The sequence below is a fragment of the Poecile atricapillus genome, chromosome 2, assembly GCF_030490865.1.
Source record: "Poecile atricapillus isolate bPoeAtr1 chromosome 2, bPoeAtr1.hap1, whole genome shotgun sequence".
Lineage (NCBI taxonomy): Eukaryota > Metazoa > Chordata > Aves > Passeriformes > Paridae > Poecile > Poecile atricapillus.
Window position 1 is genome coordinate 18290437 of NC_081250.1, and position 22035 is coordinate 18312471.

Genomic DNA, 22035 nt, shown 5'->3' on the forward strand with positions numbered 1-22035 from the left:
TGGCATCTGCAGTTGTAGATTCATATTCCTTTTTAGTACGTGAATATTTTTGACACCAGCTTAGAACTCATTTTGTAGCACAAGTCTCTACCTCCGTAGATACAAGAAGAAAAGAACACAGATCAGCATAGGATTTCAAGGGTATTTTTTTTGGCCATGGATGCATTTTGTTAAAATTACTTCAATGTCATTTTTTTTACCAAATGTCAAATTTGACATCCTCCCTAATTTTTTCTATTGTGAATATTTTTTTCTTTTCCTTCAGTTTGGTTTTCAGTTGATCTTTTTCTCTGGCCCTGTTCAGCATAGAATACAATATAAAAGATGTCTCCTGAGTAAACTAAAATGTTCAGCTTTTACCAGGCTTTATTATCAGTTAAGAATAATTCAATTAAATCCCTGCTTGCTGGGCCATACATATATAATATGTATATACAATAACTAAGAGATACTGTCCCATATATTTTTTCTCTCCATCACTTCTGAGTTTTCTAATTTTCTTTCTGTAAACAGAATAAAACATGCTATAAAAGGGTGTGGTTGGGGATCCTCACATTCTTTAAACAAGTAGGACTCCACTCCAGCACTTCTTTACACAATGCACACCCTTTAACAAAGAGCAGAGCTAATTTACCCATCTTTCAATGTCCGGTTACCATATTTATAGTTACTATTTCTTGCAGTACTGTTATGTGATAAACAGATGCTGGGTATTTAAAGGTGTGGTCCTGCTCCAAGAAATTTTTAAGGAAATATAGTCTCTTTTTTTGGCAGCTCCCAGCTTATTCAGAAAGTACCATATTGCCCACTACTTTTAATGTAAAAAATAAATTTAAAAAGAAAATCCAAAATGTCTTTGGCAAGTACTGTAAGTCTTGTGAATCCACAGTTGGTCTCTTTTATTTTTACTCCATGTTGCTGTGAGATGCGCTGCTCTTGTTTGTACTTCATGATCTTTTAAATACTTATTGTTTATATTGTGTGACATCCTTTTCAAATGTGTATTATGAATGTCCAGACAATTACACAGAATAGGCTATTCCATATCCATACTGCTAAATTGGCACAAAAAGGTGAGAAGTCTGCCAAGCAAACTGAACTTCCAGCATAATACACACAAAATGAGGATGAGGGATGAGGAAAAGCTCTGGGAATTAGTAGGACAATAGAAGTAGAGCATTTGAGGATTTAATCCGTCTTTCTTCTCTCATGATGCATCTTCTTTACATGATTGCAGCAGTTCAGCAGTCCTGGACATTCTACCTACTGTATCACCATTCTTTAAAACATTTCTCAAGTTCAAAAGAGCACAGTTCATCCACTTTTTGACCTGTTATCGTAGCATTTTCTAATTAGTTTCTGACATATGCACATTTTTAGATCCATTTTTTCTGTTTCAGGGCTCTACTGTGGCTCGAGAAGCCAGTGACAAAGAAAAGGTATGGTGCATTTCTGTTTCTTTTTAAATTAATTAACCTTCTAGCTAGACTCAGAACAAACATAACTGGTGCTGTTCTGATCCCTTCCCTTTTTTCTGCCATTTTCTTCCCTCTTGAGTTCTACCTTACCCCTCCTTTATCTGTCCTCTATTTCCTGCAGACCTTTGAATGTTGGTTTGCAAAAGTGTTCAAATTTCAGAGGTAAGTGAGCCTCCTTTACCTTATCCTTTTCCTTTTCTCTTCTCTTAGTTTCTTCAGGGTCTATCCTGTGCTAGGAAAACAGCAGAACTTTGTTCCCTTCTCTTCTGCTTCATCTTCTTTCTCTTCCTCTTTTAATATTGAGATTTATGAATACTCTATGTCAGTTAATGGAATTATATGATGGGACACCACTTCAAAAATGAGAGCAAGAATGAACCAAACCTTGAATTATGAGAACCCTTGGGTATGTAAAGCTCATACAAATGAGCAAATGACTGACAGACTTGGATGTACATGTAGCTATAATGAGAGACAGTCTCCCTCAAATGCTGGGCTGAAACTTTGCTCTAAATGGAAATAGATTGCTTTTTCTTCACCTCCAACTTCAGTTCTTTTGGAAAATTTAATGTTCTCAGTTTTTCTTTAGCAAAATAGCCAGATGACCTTTTAGGAGAGGTTTCTCTGGAGATTCTACAGATAATTTGAAGTGGAACATAGTCTCTATCATCTAAGACTTCTTAGATCTCGAATTTGGGTAAGGTCTAACAACCCATGGCCCATGTTTTCTTAATTTGTCCAAGCACATTCCTCCTGAATTAGCATGAGATCGTTCAACAGTTCACTTAAAAGAGTTCATTTTATGTTGTTCCCAAATTCCATTCAGATAATTTGTTTTTCTCCTAAGCAGTAGTTGTACCATACCTGACCCTCTGAATCTTCCACAGATCACACAACTGCACTAAAGGAGTAAAGGGACATGTCAGTTCTCACTGCATGAAAAACTCTGTGCCAGGTTTTACCACCTTTCCTAAGACATGATGGCACACTTAAAATTCTTCTAGCATTAGGCAGTACCACAGCCCTACACGTGAGCTGCAGTTAGATTGCCTCTAGATTAGCATTAGCTCTCTTTTCCTGTACCAGGCCCTCAAGATCATGTCATGAATGGTCTCCATTCTTTCCTTTTCTTACCTGTTTTTGGTTTTGTTTAGTGGCAATTGTAGTGTTTTTAAAGTGCATGGAGTAACTCTTCAGTGTCTTACAAACAATACCTCATGTCATTGAAAACCTCTGCTGTACTATTAAAACAATCTGATAGAAAGGATGAGGACAAATTATTTGAATGGGACTGCTTCAGGTTGCAACATTAATGCTTACACTAGTAACATTAAATTTAAAAATATTATCTATAGTCAGCTGTACAGGAGGTGATACTAGACAGATGTTTAGCAAAGTAGTTTTGAGCAATTTTAGAAATATGCCTCATACTAATAAATGGATTAATAATAGTACATGTATATTGTAGTTAGTACATTGAGTGAGAACCTCAAAGAAACAGTGCCCTAATTTTGGTCCTCTGTAAGTTCATGGAAGAATTACTATTAAACTTGCTTATAGATAAATTGAAACAAAATTGTGTACTTTTACATAAATGCATACAATAATTATTCTGTGAATTTAATGTGAAATCGTAACTTCCATACGGCAGATAAAAAAAATTCTTACCAATTTCACATCTAGAACCTTCCCTTTGATTTTGAGTACTTCTCTGAAAACAATGCATAAAAGCCTCATCACCTCCTAATTCTTATGCTATTTTAATAGTTTGATTTCTTGGGGATGGAACTGCACAAAGCTTATTGATGTTGTAAGAAGACAGTCTGAGGCTTTCAGAACAGTTTTCTGTTGCTCATCATTCCCCTCAAACCCCAGTGCAATGCAGCAGGGAATTGACAAGATTGCATTCAGAAAAAAGATTTCTAAGGAAGGGAATTACTGGATAGGCTTCTACATTCATAGAGGGAATAACATTTTATATTTCGAGACTCTTAGGGATTCAAGCAAGGGAAAATTAGTATTTTGCTTATTGCATGGGGCTTTTTAAGTTTTGGAGTCTGCTGTTTGATTTGAAAGGGCAAGAATACCTTTTGCTTGTGGATTGCAGATGTTGAGAAGATTTGTCATCACTACAATCTGAATATCCTGCAGTATGCATGACAACAGATTTACTCACTCAAATTTCTCAAGTATTTCTAACACACAGCTTTTAGGTATAAATAAAAAGGATGTTGTATATTTATATGAATAGACAAGGGAAGTTTGGTTCTGAAACTCTGAGCATGTCATGAGGGGTATCTCTGCACATGTGCCACTGATTTCAGGACCTGAGAACTCTGTTGAACCTGGATATGTAAATGGTCTATTATTCCTGAGTGACAAGTGGAGCCTGTAGCATGGTTTTTTACTTCCATTTTCTCTTAAGTAGATGGCAGTATTTCAGACTTCTTGTTGTCATCTCTGAGAATCTCAAATCAATCTTAGGATATGAAAACAACTGGAAAGATTTGACTTGAGAGGGGGGTGGGGGGAATGGCGTTTTAACGAATTCTCTGAAGAGATTTTGGCGTGTTCTATCATACAAGAAATTGCCCTGAGTGATTAAACAAAACCAGGCAATATGAAAACCTGAGCTGGTGTAGTAAATTATTAGCTAATTTTTAGCCAGATGCAAGCTAAATAATTGATTTATTAATATTATTTTGAAAATTATATTAATATTAATAAACTTCTATTAATGGCAGTATAATTACTTATAACTATATAGCTATTCACATATGTGACAGTAATAAAGGAAGCTTTTGGTACTAAAATATATGGCTAAATTGTCGGGCAGTAGCTAGTTTTAAAATGGGTTTTTAAGTAATTCATAGTGAGTTTCAAATGACAACATTCGAATAACCAGAATATCAAGAATAATGTTTACTTTTCTTAAAGCTGGACAAGTCGGAAAACAGAAGAGCAAGTCTTTCAGTCACATTCTAATGCAAAATTAGAATGCTAAATTCTAGATGTATTACTTTGCAAAAACAAATTCAGTGAAATTTATGTTCTTGAATCTTCTTCCTATCAAACTAAAAGTTATTTACTCAGTTAATGAAAAAGAGACAAATATGCAAAAATATTTAATGAATAAGAAATCAGAGATAATAATATAATTCTACTTTAATTTGGTAATGTAAAATAGGTATTAGTATTCAAACATTTTTCAAAGTCAGTTTTTAGGATGAAAAGTTGTCTGATTGAGAATGGTACTTTTCCATCCTTTTGCAGTTTACCTCCTGTTTGACTGTCTTCAGCTGTTTAATATCCTAACATATGGATGAGCAGTTCCAAAACTGTCATTTCAATATTTTGTGATAATCGGTGCAGAAACAAGCACCATTCGGTTAAATTTCACCTTAACACACAGTGCCTTTCATTTGTGTTACAAATGATACTTTTGATAATAAAGGCATCACTTTCTTGGCAACATGTATCATAACATATACTTAGAGATACCTTGGATTTTAAAAGAAGCAGTATGTTTCAACAGTTGTTAGGTTCTGACAGCTGCTCCTTTTAATTTTTTGGGCTTTACTATTCTTTTAAAATTTTTTATTATTTTAGTAATGGGCATTTTCTATTCATTCTTTGGACAATTTTGCCCTCTTAAGTGAAATGAGAATAATGCAGAACTCCCCTGGTGGTCTAGCTGCTCACAATTATGCTGTACTTGCAGTAAAAAATCAAATTAGCAGTAACAGCTGAGTCTACTTGTACTGATAAAAAAATCTGTATTAAAAAATACTGATAAAAAAAAGCTGTTGCTTGTGAGTGAGCAGTTCAGAAGGAAATTTGAAGAAGAAAAATCCTAACTGAACTGATGCCCACCACATTTCATCTTTCTCAAGCAATTTCAGAGATTATTACATGTTTTTTAAATCAGTCTAAAACTGGTTGCATTGCCACCTCTGTAGTATGTGTTGTTTCCAAAATCACCTTTCATAAATGCAGAAAAATTATAGCAAATACAATTGAATAAAGGATTTTCTATTCAGGTTTCTTTTGGGAAAAAGATTGCCATAATTGACAGCTATGTTGCATCTTAATTAAATTGGATGCAAAATACATAGCTGTGATAATTAGATGGAAAGTTGTCACTAGACGTTAGCTTTGTGTTTTACTTTATATATTACAACATGTAGTAATTAACTGATTTCTGAGAGGAAAGTATAACCTAAGGAAGGGCTTTAGTAGAAGAGCATAGCAACAAGATCACCCAGTCTTGACTTAGTTTTTTGTTACCTTTGGTGTCACTGTGTAAAACTTTATTCAAGGTACATCATTCCAAAGTAATGAACTATTTTTTCCTGCTACTTTAGAATTGCTAATTTCAGAACATTTTTGTACTTACCTCTTATTAGTGATTTCAGTCTGCTTCATGTGCTGATCTCACACAAGAGACTTGTGAAGTGTCTTAGATCTATCTGTGAAATAAATCTAAACATTGCAATGTACTGAGATTATAACTTTCAAAACATCACACTCCAAAGATAGGGAAAGACATTCAGGGTTTTGATTTCAGCATTTTTAGCCTTTTCATGACACCAACCCCATTACAGTTTTTCAAAACAAAGCACTAGTATGCCTTTGTTTGGTTTGGAGGGGTGGGGGTGTTTTGTTTCATTTTTGTTTAGAGAAGTCTGCTTTCCATATGTTAAAAAAATTTAGAAAATAACATGGGAATTTTGTGTTGTATTTTATATGTTGCATGTTCATTTTGCAGCAGGAAGACGTTAATGCTAGGGATAATTCTGGATGCATTTCCTTGAGCATTGAAAAGACAGTTTCTATTTTGGTACATACTTGAGTACTTAACCCTTCTACAGCATCCTGCACAATTTTTTCTCCCTACGTTCCTACAAAAAACGTTTGTTGTACTGGGTGAAGTCATTCCAGTGTTTCCCCTCAAACCCTGTTTTGGGGTTACAGCTTTATTTCCATTGCCTTTTACAGACCTGTGATGTCAAATGGAGCTGCAGACTCTTTGTATAGAAACCCCTGTCTGGGGCAAGGCAATTTGTACAACCAAAGTTTGGACCCAGCTCACAGAACTATGGGAGGCAAGAAGCTGCATAATTCCAAAGGAATTTATTCCTCCATCTTGTAATCTTGTGACTCCAGAGTTTTGATTCAATTCAAAATCACCTGTTCCAAGTTATTGCAAACTATATTTAGTATTATAGCCTTTTTTTTTTTCTAAACACTGTCTTCCATATATGCTGATGAGCCCAGTACTTTAAAAAATTAAGGTGTATTTGGGCCATTTGCTGTTAAAAAAGTCCAGGGTGTGGACCTTAACTCTTGGCAGATGTTTTACATAATTTTCAAAAGTTATAAATTGTAAGCCAGATTTTTCCATGATCATGATTATTGCATGAATAATGTGACTTGTGGCTAGTTCCAGAGAAAAAATAAGGCTGCTATGCAACATTTCTCCTAAAATCTAAACCTTGTCTTTGTTAGATGAGAAACTTCTGCCAGATCATGAGGACAATTAGTCTTTTTCCTTTTTCAATCCCTTATTTGGAAACTTACGGGAACTACAGTTGTTTTAGCAAGCTGCTTCCAAAATGCCAACATTAATGTTAGCTATGACCATTATTTTTGATGTCATGATTCATGAAAAAACCCCTTTGTGGGAAAAAAAATTGCTAATGTTCATTTCAACTCATTAGGATAGGATGCTGAACCGAGATGTCCTAAAAAATACACAGAAACTATTTCCATGTTCATCTAGAAATAAAACTTCACCTGATTCTTATATTCCAAGACTTTTTTTAAATTCAAAACAGTATCAGCTCTTACAGTATACTTTTATTTTGAAGAGGCTTTACACATTCTGTCATCTTAGTTACGTAGAAATCTTTATTGATTTTCAGCCTTTCAAAGGCAGTGAAATCTTCCTGCCATTAAAATTCTCTGTGACCATGGCAAACTTTGGAATGCAAACCTGAAGTGTGCTGATAACATGCTTTTTTAATAAATAAATATTTTATATTTATAAAATCTGCTGTGCCTTTCTTGCATCTTTAAGTAGGAGATTAAAAACAGTGGAGGTGGTTCAGAAAGAAAATCTATTATTAATTTAGTGGAAGTAGTTAGATGCTCATCTCCTGTGCAGCTCTTAAAATATTTAGTTCTTTAATGACAGTAATATGTTCATTATAATGAATTACATTCTAGGAGAATCATTTTCCAACAAGGATTGTGCTTCATTGAAAATATTTGAGACATCATAAAAAATTAACCATATCAATTATTTCATTAAAGCAAAGTCTCAATTTTTTTTATACAGATAATGTTCTAAACTGCCACAATGTGACTCTATTTGTGTTTATTTTAACATGGAAGAAATGAACATAGTGGGATTTTTCAACATAAATGAATGTATTATTAATTTGACAAAACTACAAGAGCCTCTTCTGGTTGAATATTTCATAGGTTTTGATTCTTAAATTCACAAATCAATCTTAAGATAAATTTCAGTTAAAGTACTACTAGAATCACTTTTATCAATGGCTGTCATTAGTAATATGTGGGACTGCAACAGTATCCTAGGACTATTCGGCTTTAAATAAATAAGGAGAATAATACTGTCTAGTACACAAAAAAAAAAAAGCAGCTCTGTCTGGTAACACCTAGAAAGAGGGAAGAGAATAGGCTGGGATGCATCCCACAAATAATGTAGTGAGGGCAACCACTGCCACAGAGCTTTTTAGCTTCAGTTGCTTAGATGCTGCTTTTACTTTGTCCTTTTTCTTCACTTGCTTCGGAGCTGGCTTTTAACTTAGGTGGTTCTACACTTGCCAGTTCTTGACAACTATGGGTATTTGGGTGAATAAAAATTACCTCAGATAAATATTGTCAGAGGGATGATTGTGGGCTGGGGGAACCTGCATGCAAGGCAGTGAGGAGTCTGGCTTTTTTGGGAGTGCTGACTCACTGCCTGGAACGTCCTTGGGAGTACCCCTTGGGTCTTGTGATGGCAGGCAAGAACTGCAGCAGTGTCAGCTTTGCTAGCTCACTCTTATTAAAAATAGATCAGAGACAAGGTTAAAGTGAAGTATGGCACCTGCACAACTGGCTTACCAGCATTAGCATCTTCCAGAGAAGGCACTGCTTTTAATTTAAGTTTATTTTTACTACCGTAAGACTGTCCTCAGTGGCGAGGCAGCTTCCCCTCACACCCCTGCCGGTGTGATGGGGCTGCGCTCTGTGGGAAGCCTGCGGCAGAGCCTAGAGGCAAACAAGCATCTCAACATCTTAACCACAAGCACATCCTCCCACTGTGCTCACCCCCTAGCTTTAAACAGCACTAGTAGGGGGGTTTTCTGTGTTAATGGGCTTGTTTCACTTTAACCTCTGCCTGATTTCATCAATAACTTGGATATACTAGGTGGAAAAATAATCTGGGGATTTTTTTTTTTTAAGTGATTTTGGGCTAAAAGTGAAGGAAACTTGGTTTCCTGCATTCTTTTCATTATTGCTTCATATTAAATTGTTTCATCCAAATCTCCTCTCCATTCTTAAGCATCCCACGCACTGGATTCCATCCTCCAGTGTTGGCAACATCCCTGGATCCACAGTCCCGCCTCTGCAGAGTTAGCCCTGTCCATGGGACCCTATGCTCACTTGAGTATGGTAATCTCTACAGCTGTTAGCCTGGAATGCTTATCTGATGTTACCCCTGCTCATTTGTGTCCTAAACCTCTTACTGAGTAGGCCAGAAAGAAAACCAATGCATAATGTGCAGTCATATTGCGGTAGACAATTCACTGTGAGATTCAGAAGGTGTCCAGCATTCTTTTGGGTAAAGCAGGAGAATAGTGCTGAACCTCCTTGGAAGTGGAGTCTCAGACAGATTAATGATTATAGCACCATCTCAGCTGCTTAGGTGTTTGTTTTCTTTTCTTTTTTGTAAATATAAATAGAGGATCACTATTAGAGGGTATTTTAATGTATCAGAATGTTCTAGATGCAAGACAATAATTATTCAGAGCAGCCAGACTAGGGCCTTATGTTTTTTTCAAACTTCATAGGTGTCGGGATGCAGTGGATTTAATAATGGATTTGTAACTATTATAATGTTACTAATCTCTGAAGTGGTTTTGAGCAGTTATTGGAAGAAAAGGATTGCTTTTCTAAACAGAAGTAGCATTGTGGGATCTCAAGCAATTCACAAATTCCAGGTCCAAAAAATGAATTTGGACAGTTGGGAAACTGACTATTTTGGCCACCTCAGTACATACAGCCTAACAGCAAAAAAAACTTATGGCTATTGTGAAAATCTGAGGGCCTTTCAGAGTCTGCTGTGGTGCTCACATTTTAATGCTGTACTTTCCAAGGTATATATATTGGAGCAGAGGAAAGAAGCTCTCAGGTTCATTTCCTTGCTGTGTCATAGGAAGAAAATAAACTTTATGAAAAATACCATCTCCAGTAGGATTATAAGCAATGTCTGGCTAGTTAAACTTACAGAGGACATTCCTGTAGGCTGATGTTAGCTGCCTTTTATTCCTAGCAGAAGGACTTTCAGATTAAGAGGAAATTATTTTATTCAGGGTACTCACTAGTTCTTGGCCACTGACCATTCATAGGCATTGCAGCACTGGTTGTTCTGCAACATTTTCTTTGTAAAGGAAACCTGTTCTTCCATACTATTGATTAAAGGTGGGGCAGAGAGAAAGGCTGTTGATTGCCTATAATGGGTCAATTTTTTAAAAGCTTTGACTGCAGGAGTTATTATTACTTCTAGCTTGCTTGACCAAATATTCCTGAAGGAACTGCTCTTTTGTTTGTCAGTTTGCTGGGGTTTTTTGTGCAAACTTCTAGTCACTGCCCATTAAAAACAGAGCCCATTTGAAGTGTTGCAAATCACTTCATGGGAGAGTTGAAGACAAAGGTAATCAATTTGTTCCGACATCAAGAATATTTAATTACATATTGAAGAGACAATGGTCTTCTCTAGCATTTGCTACTTTTAAACAGAATTTCATAATTCATATTTATTTGATGCTTTCCAATGATTATTTGGTATTGGGCACTTGTAAGCATTCACAGTAGTTGTACAAAATGCAGTCCAGTCTGACTTCCACTGTAAGACTTGATGCAGGCCCTTTGTTATGAGGTATAATTTGTGTTTTGATTTCACTTCCTGCCAGTCACTTTGACAAATGACATTTTGGAAGAAGCTCAGTGCAAATCAGTGTTCAATGCAAATCCAGTATTGAGTGGAGATTCTTTCCTAGCTACATTTGCTGCCCAGTGGACAGATACCTTCTAGGCCATTTCCAGGGGGGATATGCTAAGGAAGGAGCTCCATGGATGCAGTTACAGAGAGCTGTGTGCCATGGAGGAGACGCAGCTCAGCAGTGCCTTTCTCGAGCACAGGGGTTGCACCAGGCCAGCAGCTTCACCACACTCCTCTTTACAATCCTGCTCTTACAGGAATTTTGGTTTGTTTTAGGCCAAAGAGCTGCCGACGTTCAAAGACAATGATTTTATTAATGATGGCCAAAAGATTCATATCGATGAGAATAACAAAAAGATGTTTCTTGAGAAACTCAAAAAGGATGTTGAGGTAAGAATGTGTCTGTTCTGTTACGTGGGATTAAAATGTGTGGCAAATTATGGATGTCCCAGGAAATCATACCTGTAATTCAATAATAAAAGCTCTTGTTTATAAAACTGTAAACACTGACTGTTTTAAATGAAACACAATTTAAACTTTCAGGAGTTGGTCACTGCTTTGCTGATGTGATAAATGGCTTGCTGCCATAGCTGGTTGCCATACATTGTTCCTGCCTTGATGATGTGATGTTAAAATGATGGTACTGCTTAGGACTTAAATGCTTTACAAGCCTAGTACTTCCAAATGCCCCCGAGAGAGAGGTGAGTATTGTTAGTTGTATTTTACAGGTGGAGGTCCCTCCGAGCTAAGGCCAAACGTGGACTGTAGTCCATATCAGAGGAGGGGCATCTCTCCTGCTCACAGCTGTGCATGACCTTTTTGTTTATTAATAGTAATCCAGCTTTAAATCATTCTTAGTATCACAACAGTAGAGTGCTTCAGTAATCTAAATGCAGCAACTGGATTCTCATTATCTTAATATAGACTTTAATATACATTTGTAATTTAATTGTCTGAATATAGTAAATATAAGAAAGAAAAGTGTTAATGTATGAATTTAATGAAATATTTTTACTGATTTTGTTCAGCTAATAAAATAAACATCAGACTAACTTGTTCACACAACTTGCCTTTAGTTTGTATCATTTAAAATATTTTTCCTAAACATGGTATTTTGCAGCTTATACTCAAAGACTAAAATCTGTTTTCAAGTGAAAAGGCAGATTTGGAAGGGACTTGGTAGCAAAATGTGTCTGTGACTTAATAAGACTTTCAGTTGTTTATATCAAAAGAACTTTGTGAATTGACTTCTTGAATTCTTCAGATTTGTACAAAACAAAATACTGTTACTGTTGAATTTACCCAATAATTTGCTTCTGAGGAAATCTAATTTCCCATCATAGTAACAATGGGAAATTTATGATGGTGAGGATGATGAAAACATAAATACCTCATGAAATACCAATGTGTGTTTATTTTATATTTAAAATATAGTGCTCTACTGATGTCACAGCTCTAGAGATAAGTTTATTTGGGTTAAAATTTTGTGCTCTTTTAGCATGTTGCTGACTACTGCTTTTACAGTAAGTAATTTGCAGATAATATTTTAAGTGTGAGGAAGTGATGTGGAAGATACTTTTTTACTCTGAAAAGTAGATTGTCTATGATCTATATTATTTACCAGACTGGGAATATAATGGCAGACTATGACTTGAGAAGCTGTTTTTATGGGTTTGAAGTTTATAGAGAGAATTGTTTGATATCTATGTAAACGACTAGTGTGAAGTGATCTGGCTCCTGATTTTGACAATGGCAAGCTATTCTTTAGCCTTGGTTTTCTTTTGTTGGTTCTTTTGCCCTTACTAGATAACTGATAGACACACTTTGTAACCAATGTGTTAAAGCACACATTTCACTACAATGAAAAGAAATGCACAGTACTTAGTATATTATCTTATCAGACAATATTTATAGTTTAACATATAATAGAGTACTATTCTGAGCTATACAGCTTTATCTCTGTTCGTTTTTTACATTAAGCTTTGTTTCTATATTTCTCTCCTAATCAAGTCCTCTGTCCCCTTTCTGTGTTCAGACACAAATTATTACTGCTATTTTGATGTCGCTTGTCTTTTCTCCCATCTCCTTATTCCACTGCAAGTGTCCCAAGAAAAACTACGTATTTTTTCCATTAAAAATGAGATTTTTTTTTCCAATTTGTATCTTACTGTTTTTTCCCCAAGAGTCCATTCTCTTTCATGCTGTTCTTTATTATTATTGGTAGATTTTTTTCCCCCTGTATTTACCAAGTAGTGACTAATATGCCTGGAGTTCTTCTACCCCCTCGCCTTTGCCCAGTCTCATCTATTTGTCTTGTATATTGTGCATCATGTCTTCAAACTTAGATCCCTTCCAGTCTTGTGAAGAGTCTACTTTTTATTTTACTGAAATAAATTATACTGAAATCAATTTAAAGCAGTTTCTTCTTCTTCTTAAAACCTCATCTCAATCTCACAATATTTCTTCTAGAACTTGAATTTACAGTTATCTCCAGCTCATCTATTTTCTCAGAATCAGATTTTGACAAACCGGAGTTTCTCAATACCTAATATTTTATCTTTTTCATCACAGTCACTAGCTCTGTGCCAAAGTCTAGCTCAAATGCCTTCTTCCCTAGTCTGCTCTAACTTCCTTTTTATAACCATTTAGTGTTTATAAAAACTGAAGCAATTTTTATTTTAAGCCACTTTCTCTACATACCACAAGCATGGTCTTCACAAGTTTGAAATCACAGTACTGCTTTTAAGTTGCAGCACAGCTCTGTCCTGCCTATCCCTTACCCCCTTGAGCTGTTTATCCCGTTTTCCTGCTTTTATGCCTTCCTTATTTCCATCCTCCTCTTTCTGCCTTATCCCATTCTCCTCAACTAAAATAACTTTCTTTGTACATAGAGTGTATTCATCTTTCAATTTCCTAACATCTCCCATCCTTACTCTTTATTCAAAACCACCCTTCCATTCATGTACATGTTTTGCTTTCGTGATGCAAATCATGAGCCTGTCACTGTGAAGAGAACGCATCACTTCATGTCTTCAGAGTGTAAAACTTCACAGCTTTTCCACTGCAAGAATTTTTGAACACTTTTTCATGATTCTTTAATTAAAGACTTAAAAGGGATTGCAAGGGTGGGTTCAGCTCATAGTGTGCTCTACATCTGATAGCACAGAGGCTGCTCTGGACAATGAGCTGTGACAGAGCAGTCCCTACCTCAAGTGTGTGATCTTAGGCACCACAACATAAGGAAGATACAAAGCTGTCCAATGGAGGGCAGAGAGGATGGTGCCACAGCACCAAGCCTGACAGAGTTCAAGAAGCATTTGGTCAATGTTCTCAGGCACATGGTCTGACTCTTGGGAATGTTTCTGTACAGCAGGACCAAGAGTTGGACTTGATAATCCTTGGGGGTCACTTCTAACACAGGATATTCTATGAATTTGTAATTTAACTGAAGCATGAGACAGGAGTAATAGCTTACAAGCACACTGGTCTCCACTACTCACATTTTTTTTTCCCTGAGTCTTTTGGAAGAGTGGGCTACAGTATAAGTTTCAAGTAATTTGTGTGCTGCTAATACATTTTAGTAAAATCAGGTATCTCTTTTCCAGCTTTATCACTTAAACTTCCCTTTTGCTCTCTCTCAGAAGTGCCTTAGAAGTTTTTCTCAACTGGTGACACCTTTGTGTAACTTCTGTTTGTAAGTGAAGCTTATGTTTTTCAGCAATATTGATAGACTGCTTATTATCACTTTCTAGTTCCTTGCTCAGTTAAAACTCATGGACTACAGCTTGCTGGTTGGAATTCATGATGTTGAAAGAGCTGAACAGGAAGAAATAGAGTGTGAAGAGAATGATGGAGAAGAGGAAGGTGAAAGTGATGGGACCCACCCCATTGGAACCCCTCCAGACAGTCCAGGAAACACACTGAACAGCTCACTGCCTTTGGCTCCAGGGGAATTTGATCCAGCTATTGATGTTTACGGAATAAAATCCCATGAAAGTAAGCAGTAAGAAATATTTTTATATTAAGGTGGTTTGATTCTTGCATCAGACTTCTAGAGTCCTCACAAACATGTAAAGGCAAATGTAAACTGAAAAACAGAAGTTCACTCTGTGGAAAAGGAAATTTGCTCTTTGGTGCAGCAGAAAGGAGAAGATTTCTATAATGCTTGGCTATTCCAGTTCACCAGTTCTTCAGCAGTTAATTCATGGGGTTTTCATCCCTTTTGAGAAGTCTAGTATCTATAATTGGTCTTTTCTGGCAGATAACACTGTTAAACACAGCCTAAAAAGAATGAGACAAGAAGCATTCCAAGTTATATTTCATTTTTTTTTATTACTTTTTGAAAACTTGTGCACTCATACCCACATTCTGTGTTGCAGCTAAGAAAGTCATCCTAAGGAGTGTGTAAGAAGCCTGAAACTGAGTTTAATGTTAGTGTGTAAAATTAAGTATAACTATGTACCTCTGGCTGTTCAAGACGGGAAAGTTACCTTTTCTTTTTGTTTGTAAGCATTGACACAGATAAATACATGGTTTTATTCATAAAGAAAATATGATCTTAAGCTGCACAAGGGGAAGTTTAGGTTAGATGTCAGGAAAAAATTCTTCACTGAAAGAGTGATGTTAGGTCATGGTTTGGACTTGATGATCTCAAAGGTCTTTTCCAACTCAGTTCATTCTGTGATTCTGTTTGTTGACACAGAAGCATTACCTTTTATATAGAACTTAGTTTTTCCAGAAAGATGAAATCCACATGACTTCAACTGAGCAATAATTCCTACCTCTGCATGCTTGTTTTTTATTTTACACTCATTTAGGGGGTTTTGCATTATATATGACTGCAGTTAAACTCTCAATTTAAAACAGCTTGAGCTTCTGATTTTTACACATCTTGGTTATGAGTGACATTGATCTGTCTTAACTGCTGATTGAGTCTTCCTTGAGTCTCCTTTGTTAGAAGGAGGACTCGTTCTTAAGATGTCTCAGAAGTCCTTACTGCCCTGTGTTTGCCATTGGCAGATGCGCCCAGGAAGGAAGTGTACTTCATGGCCATTATTGACATTCTTACTCATTATGATGCAAAAAAGAAAGCTGCCCATGCTGCAAAAACGGTAAAGCATGGGGTAAGTATCTGGCTTGGTTTCTTCCTCTTACTCCCTTTATATTCATGCATTTTTGTTTAGTGCCCTGATACGGGACTGTTCAGTAAATCTAGGGAAAGGCGAATTAGATCAGAATTTTTTTTCGTTTTTTTTCAAGTTTGATGTGCAATAAAAATGTAGAGTAACTGCTATACATTACATACTGAGAGTGGAACTCCTTTTTCAGCTGTGTGCACAGCTTTCTCACCCACAAAGAGCTCTAGTGAGATGCTTTTTAAGACTTTGTCCTAAATTTGTGAGATGCGCCTTACTCTTGCAAACAAAGCTGTTCACCACTCTATGAAAGCTGTCATGAATCTAATTTTGGATGCAGGGCCCTAATGATGGTTTCATTATTTGGTACAGTCTGCTGAAAGCTAGTTCTTCAGCATATAACATGGCTCACTCTAGAAGACGTCTTCAGGAAAAAAAAAGTACAGTTTACAAAATCAGGCATAAAAATATAATTTATATATTAAATACTCAGAGACTGTTCAGTGAAAGCTTCTGTTTGACTGCCATTATTTCATTTTGACTGAAATTGCTGCTTAGCAGCAGACACCAAAGAACTGTGGTGAAACAGCCCAGTCTTCCAGATTTATGATTTATATCTACTATTATCACTCCTGTGGTGATTTAACATTCAAATTTCATAAACTTCTTAAAAAGAGCATATTAATTCATGAGGCTAAAATCCCTCCTGTGTCTAAGTATCTAAAGGGTCAGGGCATTGTGGGAAATTTTAGGCAAAGGGCTCTGGGCTTTTTAGTTACAGTAGAGAATGATGTGACCTGGCCTGTAGGAGGTATTTTTTTTGTCTCTATAAAGTAATGCTCTCATTACTCTGCTTTCTGGACAGCTGAAAGTTGATACAGACCATATGCAGCCATTATCTGGCAATTATTACTGAACTTTGAAAGTAGCAGACTTTAAAAACTCACACTTCTGGCTTAAATAACAGAAATATGTTGTGAGTAATCGCTGTGATTATTGAAGCTGATTGTGATTAGAACTTATTACAGAACATTACTTTCATACATCTATTTTGTTTATTTCTCTGTCTCCATCCTGAGCCACATGACACTGAAGTTCATTTGTTAATAGTATGCATGCAGCTTTCCTCTTTTGTAAAACAGGAAAAATATAAATAAAAACGTGGGTAAGGCTCTGAAAAACTCCAGTAAAAATATGAATGAAATCATGATTTCATTGAAATAACAATTGTATGGCTTATTCAGTGAGTCCAGATTTAAATGCATAAATGTTGAAAAAGTGTTGCTCTTACCATGTATTTCAAACTAGGCTATGTAGCATTCAGGTAACAATACCTTTTACACAACTGTTGACGTGCCAGATCTGAGTATGGCAGTTCAGTCTTCTCTGTATGTGTCTCTTGAGTGCTGCTCAAGAGATCAGAATCTGCTGGTGAATCAATGGGTAGCATGGCTAATGTGGTGTAAAAATTCATACAGGAGACTGAAGTACAATGAAAGTAAAGAGAAACATGGAAAGTAAAAAGAAAATTTTTCAGAAATGGAAGATAGTTGTTACAGGGGTGAGTACTGACTATCAGTGTCCTCCTGTGAAGCCTAAAAAGACACCAGTAAGATTCTACTTGAGGGCCATTACAATTTGTGTTTCTAGTCTCTGGTTCTGAAACTGCACATGAAACTTATTAACATCCTCCATCACAAAAGCACCAAATAAAACACTGATTCTTCCTTCTTTCTTCTCTCCTCCCAATTCTCTGTATAGGCTGGTGCAGAAATTTCAACTGTTAATCCAGAACAGTATTCAAAGCGCTTCTTGGACTTTATTGCCAACATCTTGACGTAACCTATCATGTTACATAGGACAGACACAAGACCTGGGGACAGCAGCAGTGGCTACAAGTGTAGGGAAAGAAAGGAACTCAGAGAAGCACTCATCTTACAGAAAGCAACCCCTTTGTTTACATCTGCTGGCAAAGATGACTGAAGTGGGGTGGAGTACTCGCTTTAACAGCTGCCTGATATTCCCAGCATAGTTCTAGCTATTTCTGACTCTTTTGTGTGTGCAAAAAAAAAGAATTAAAATAATTTAAATAAATAGAACAGCTTACTCAGAGTGCACTGTGACAGTAATACTCTGATGCTACCAGCTGAAATGGAATAAATGAGCAAAGAGGCGTGGGGTGGGGGTGGGAAAGAGTAAATGCATGTTAAATTTACAATATTGATATCAAATTGTAAACTGTGGATCGGTTTATTTTTTGAAAAAAGATACATGACAGTATTCTTCATGATGATGATGATGGTGATAATATTGAAGACCTTACTGCGAATGTTACACTTACACCCTGAACACTGGCACTCCTTAAAAACACAGCTGCAACAGCCCTTGGTGCCGGAGGCTTTTCCCTTTTGGTTCCTAGCAGTTTGGTTTTTTCCTTTTCTTTCTTCTCTCTCCCATTTTTTGTCTTCTTTTTCAGCACATTGCATCAGGAAGTTCAGCCTCAGACATCTGAGAGCTGGCATCTCTTAACTTACAAAAAGCTAACATAATTCATGCTATGTGTACATTTTTGCTATAGTAAACTTACATTAAGGGAAAACTTTGCTTATTTCTCTTTGTTACCTGAAGTTTTCGTTTGTTTTATACTCTTGCAATATAGGAACTAATAATGTTACAAGTGTAAGAAATGCTTATCTGAAGAAGCGCATAGTTTTGGGCAATAGTAGCTCCATCTTCTACCCATCCTGAAAGATGTGCACACTGATAGAAATTCCATTCCCTTGTAATTTACTGGGAATTTGAAGTTTAAATGCTTATGTTGTACTGTTGAAATAGCGATATTTTATTATAGATTATCCCTTGAAAAATGAACCCTGAATTTTACTGTTTACATTATTAGGAAAGCAGGGATATTTCTGAATTTCAGAGCCGTGTACAATATAAGACTTTTGAGTTTACATGTAAAGTTATTTTGCAGTACAAATGAAGTAATGTTTGTCATCTTCCAAGAGGTAATGTGCAGTAGTGTACTAAAGTGAATGTCTCGCTCACCTCCATGATAGACTCTTTTACAATAAAATGCGAAAGGATATTTCGGAGGGATTTTTCCCAAGGTTGTCTTTCAGCATCAAAATGACCTGTCCTACCATTTACTCAATTTTGATTGTATAGTACATTGCCTGAAACTGTGCTGATCATGTTTAACTTGTCTAAAATTTTTAAACAACATTGTATTCCTTCTCCTCTTGTATTTTTCCCTGAAAGACTCCATGCTTGAAAGAAACAAATTTACATATGCTTAAAAGTTTATCTACTTATACACTGTGCTAAAGCTGTGCCTTTAAAATTTCTTTATTGAAATTGTTAGATTTTGTAGGCAACGTAAGAGAAGTCAAACCTCCCTCTCATCGTTTCTAACTGGGATCAGGAGTGCCAGCATGCCTTCTCCATAACTAATGTCAGTGCTGCTCAGCCTGTAACTGTGCATAACCTACGTTGTGGTTCACTTCAGAGGAGCCCCTACAACAGCAACCCCTTAATTACACACTCTTCAGCGGCCAAAGGCAATACTATCCCTGTTGCTGTGTACTAATTTTGCTTCCTTTCCCCGACCTTTCCCACAGGGTTTTTTGTTACGTTTGACTTAGTGATGTCTGCAGCACTGTAATGTATGTGTATACTTTTGTATTGTATTTAAATAAGTTGGTACTGTGGCTTGATTTTTTTTTTTTTGTCCTCTCCCTAAACACCCTGGTTGTCTACGTTCTCACCCAAGTTTCGTTTTCTGAAGCTTCTGAAGGTATGAGGCCACAAGGAGACTCTGGAGTAAAAATAAGGTACTTGGAGTACATATTTAATTGCGGCCAATGAGTGTACATTTTTAGACCATTTTAGACATTTACAGCAAAGCATTCTTTTTGTCTGTGTAGCATTTTTGTCACTCACTCTTGTTGATAAACCGTTTATTTGGACAGGGCAAGGAAGACTCATTATTGTGTATGTTAGTGCTTAGATTACACTCCAAACATGAGCAAGGCTTTATAAAATAAAGCACTTTGATGACTCACTAGGTAAATCCTTTTTTCTTGTGTTTTACTTGTGGTTTTGATTGCTTACAGATGAATTTTGGATGTTAAATGCCTGTATGACAAAGGACAAAAAAAATTAAGACAAAATTTAAACTTTAAGTTTTTCACTAGATTCTAACTTGCTTCTTCCATGCTTACTTTAAGGGGCCTGGAATATTTAGTCTCTGGGGTTTTGGGCTAAGACTGGTTCTGAGAGCAAATACTGAGGTTTGTAATTGGCAAATCTGTGGACTAAATCCTAGTATTAATAACAAAATGGGAAGATCATCCACAATAGTTAATTGATAGAAGGATTGGCAGAACTTTGCTAGTTGTGATCTTATGCTAGACCAATTATTTTTAAAGTATTTGGGAATAAGTCCAAACTTTCATGGGAAGGGAGGGAGAGAGGGTTTTCAAGACTTTGATTGTCGGGACTTTCAGTGTGTGATACAGCCTGTGCTGCACATTGTGGGCATATGGTAGAAAAGTGTCTTTTTGACTTTATTCAGACTTAACTTTTAATTCTTTTAATACATTTGTCACTTTGGTTTTTTTTCAGTTTGTTGCACAGATGTGGCAAAACAGTATTTTCAGCAGTATTACCTGTAAAATACGTGACTGTGTTAATGATAAAGTAGATATACCCCAAAGACAAAGTGGCTGAGGAGCAATTCTATTAAAAGCAGGTGAAATTATAGAGACTGGAGATTCAGCTTTTTAATTTCTCAAGGATGTCTCTAGCAATCTATGGCTGCACTTCACACAGCTGCTCCAGCTGCTGGGAGTTTAGGGTGGGCATGGTGCTCGAGGAATGCTGCTCAAGTTACACGGCCCATGAGCCACAGTGGGCAGCAAGCAGCTGCAGGACCCTGTCTTTAGCAGATGTGTGTATATGGCAATGTGCAAGAAGAAGTTATCTTTCCTGAAGGCAGGATGATATCCCATGTAGGAGATCCAGCTGGTCTGTTAATGCAAAGACTGCAACAAAAGAAATAATTAAATTAAAAATTTTTGGAAACAGTGATTTTCTGTCAACTGTATAACCTAAAGGTATGCTCCGAATTTCCAGCTCCCTCTCTTGTGCACACTTCTTTTCCAAAGTAATACTAGTTAGCAAGTCCCTGCATCATGGGACCATTACATTCTGAGGTCTCAAAGCCTGCCTTTATCCAGTGTCTGCTCTCTATATGTGCAGTCCATTTGGTTTCTCTCAAACTCATATATTTACTGGGGAAAAAAATACAAAATAGCAGTTAATTTCAAAGAGAAATCTGTTTCATCTCTTTCTGTCCTGATTTCTCTACGGCAGGAATTGTTTCAGCAATCAGCATGTCCCTTACAATGGCAAGTGACAAAACCTTTTAGTGTGAGGTGAAATCATTAACAATTGCTTTATTAAAACTGTTAAAAAACAGTTCTGGAGAGGACTTGAAGAGATAGTTGTAGTCTGTCCCACAGCAGTTCAGCTGTAAATAAACATTGGTGAAAATTGAGTTAATCTTTCCCAGGGAGGGTAGTTCCATGCCTTGCCTGTGCTATCCCTTCCCATGCCTCACTGGCTCTATCATTACAAAGATTTTTTTCCTAAAATCTTACCTGACTACATTACTACACTTTAATCTCATTAATATTTGTTCTGTCTACGGTGGACCCTAAGAACAGTTTATTCTCTTCCTCTTCCAGTTTCTCTTAATGTGATCCTGCCTCTATGTACTGAACAATGTAAATATTAGCTTTTGCACACATTAAATTGAATATTCCCTCTTTTATTTAACAAAATTATCAGAATGGTTAGAGCAAGGCAGAATGGCCTGTTCCATTTTCTGTAATGCTTAATTTAAAAAAAAAAAAAGTTTAAATGGTGCTTCTTGAATTTCTGTTTTGAGAATTTCCTAGCCATTCATTTACCTTCTGTCTAATGAAAGAATTGTCATAATTGCTGTTTGCACAAAATGCAGTTTCAAAATGAGCACATCTAATCCTTGGCTGTAGTTGTTGCTATAACTGCAATAAAATACTGCTTTTCTCTTTTCCCAAAGTAAACAATATCATGATCTTAGCTTTTCTCATCATATTCCCTTTTCACATCTTCCTGTCTCATCTGTTAGTGATAATCA

At 36.3% G+C, this 22035-nt stretch overlaps 1 protein-coding gene across 1 annotated transcript in view; it reads left to right on the forward strand.

Annotated features, from left to right (window-relative positions):
* Positions 1-19923, forward strand: part of PIP4K2A (phosphatidylinositol-5-phosphate 4-kinase type 2 alpha) — a 110804-nt gene extending 90881 nt beyond the window's left edge. The window contains exons 6-10 of the mRNA XM_058832474.1: positions 1401-1439; positions 10990-11103; positions 14466-14709; positions 15733-15836; positions 17610-19923. Coding sequence (XP_058688457.1) covers positions 1401-1439; positions 10990-11103; positions 14466-14709; positions 15733-15836; positions 17610-17690 — 582 coding nt within the window. The 3' untranslated portion in view covers positions 17691-19923. The remainder of the gene's footprint in view (positions 1-1400; positions 1440-10989; positions 11104-14465; positions 14710-15732; positions 15837-17609) is intronic.
* The last annotated feature ends 2112 nt before the right edge of the window (positions 19924-22035 follow it).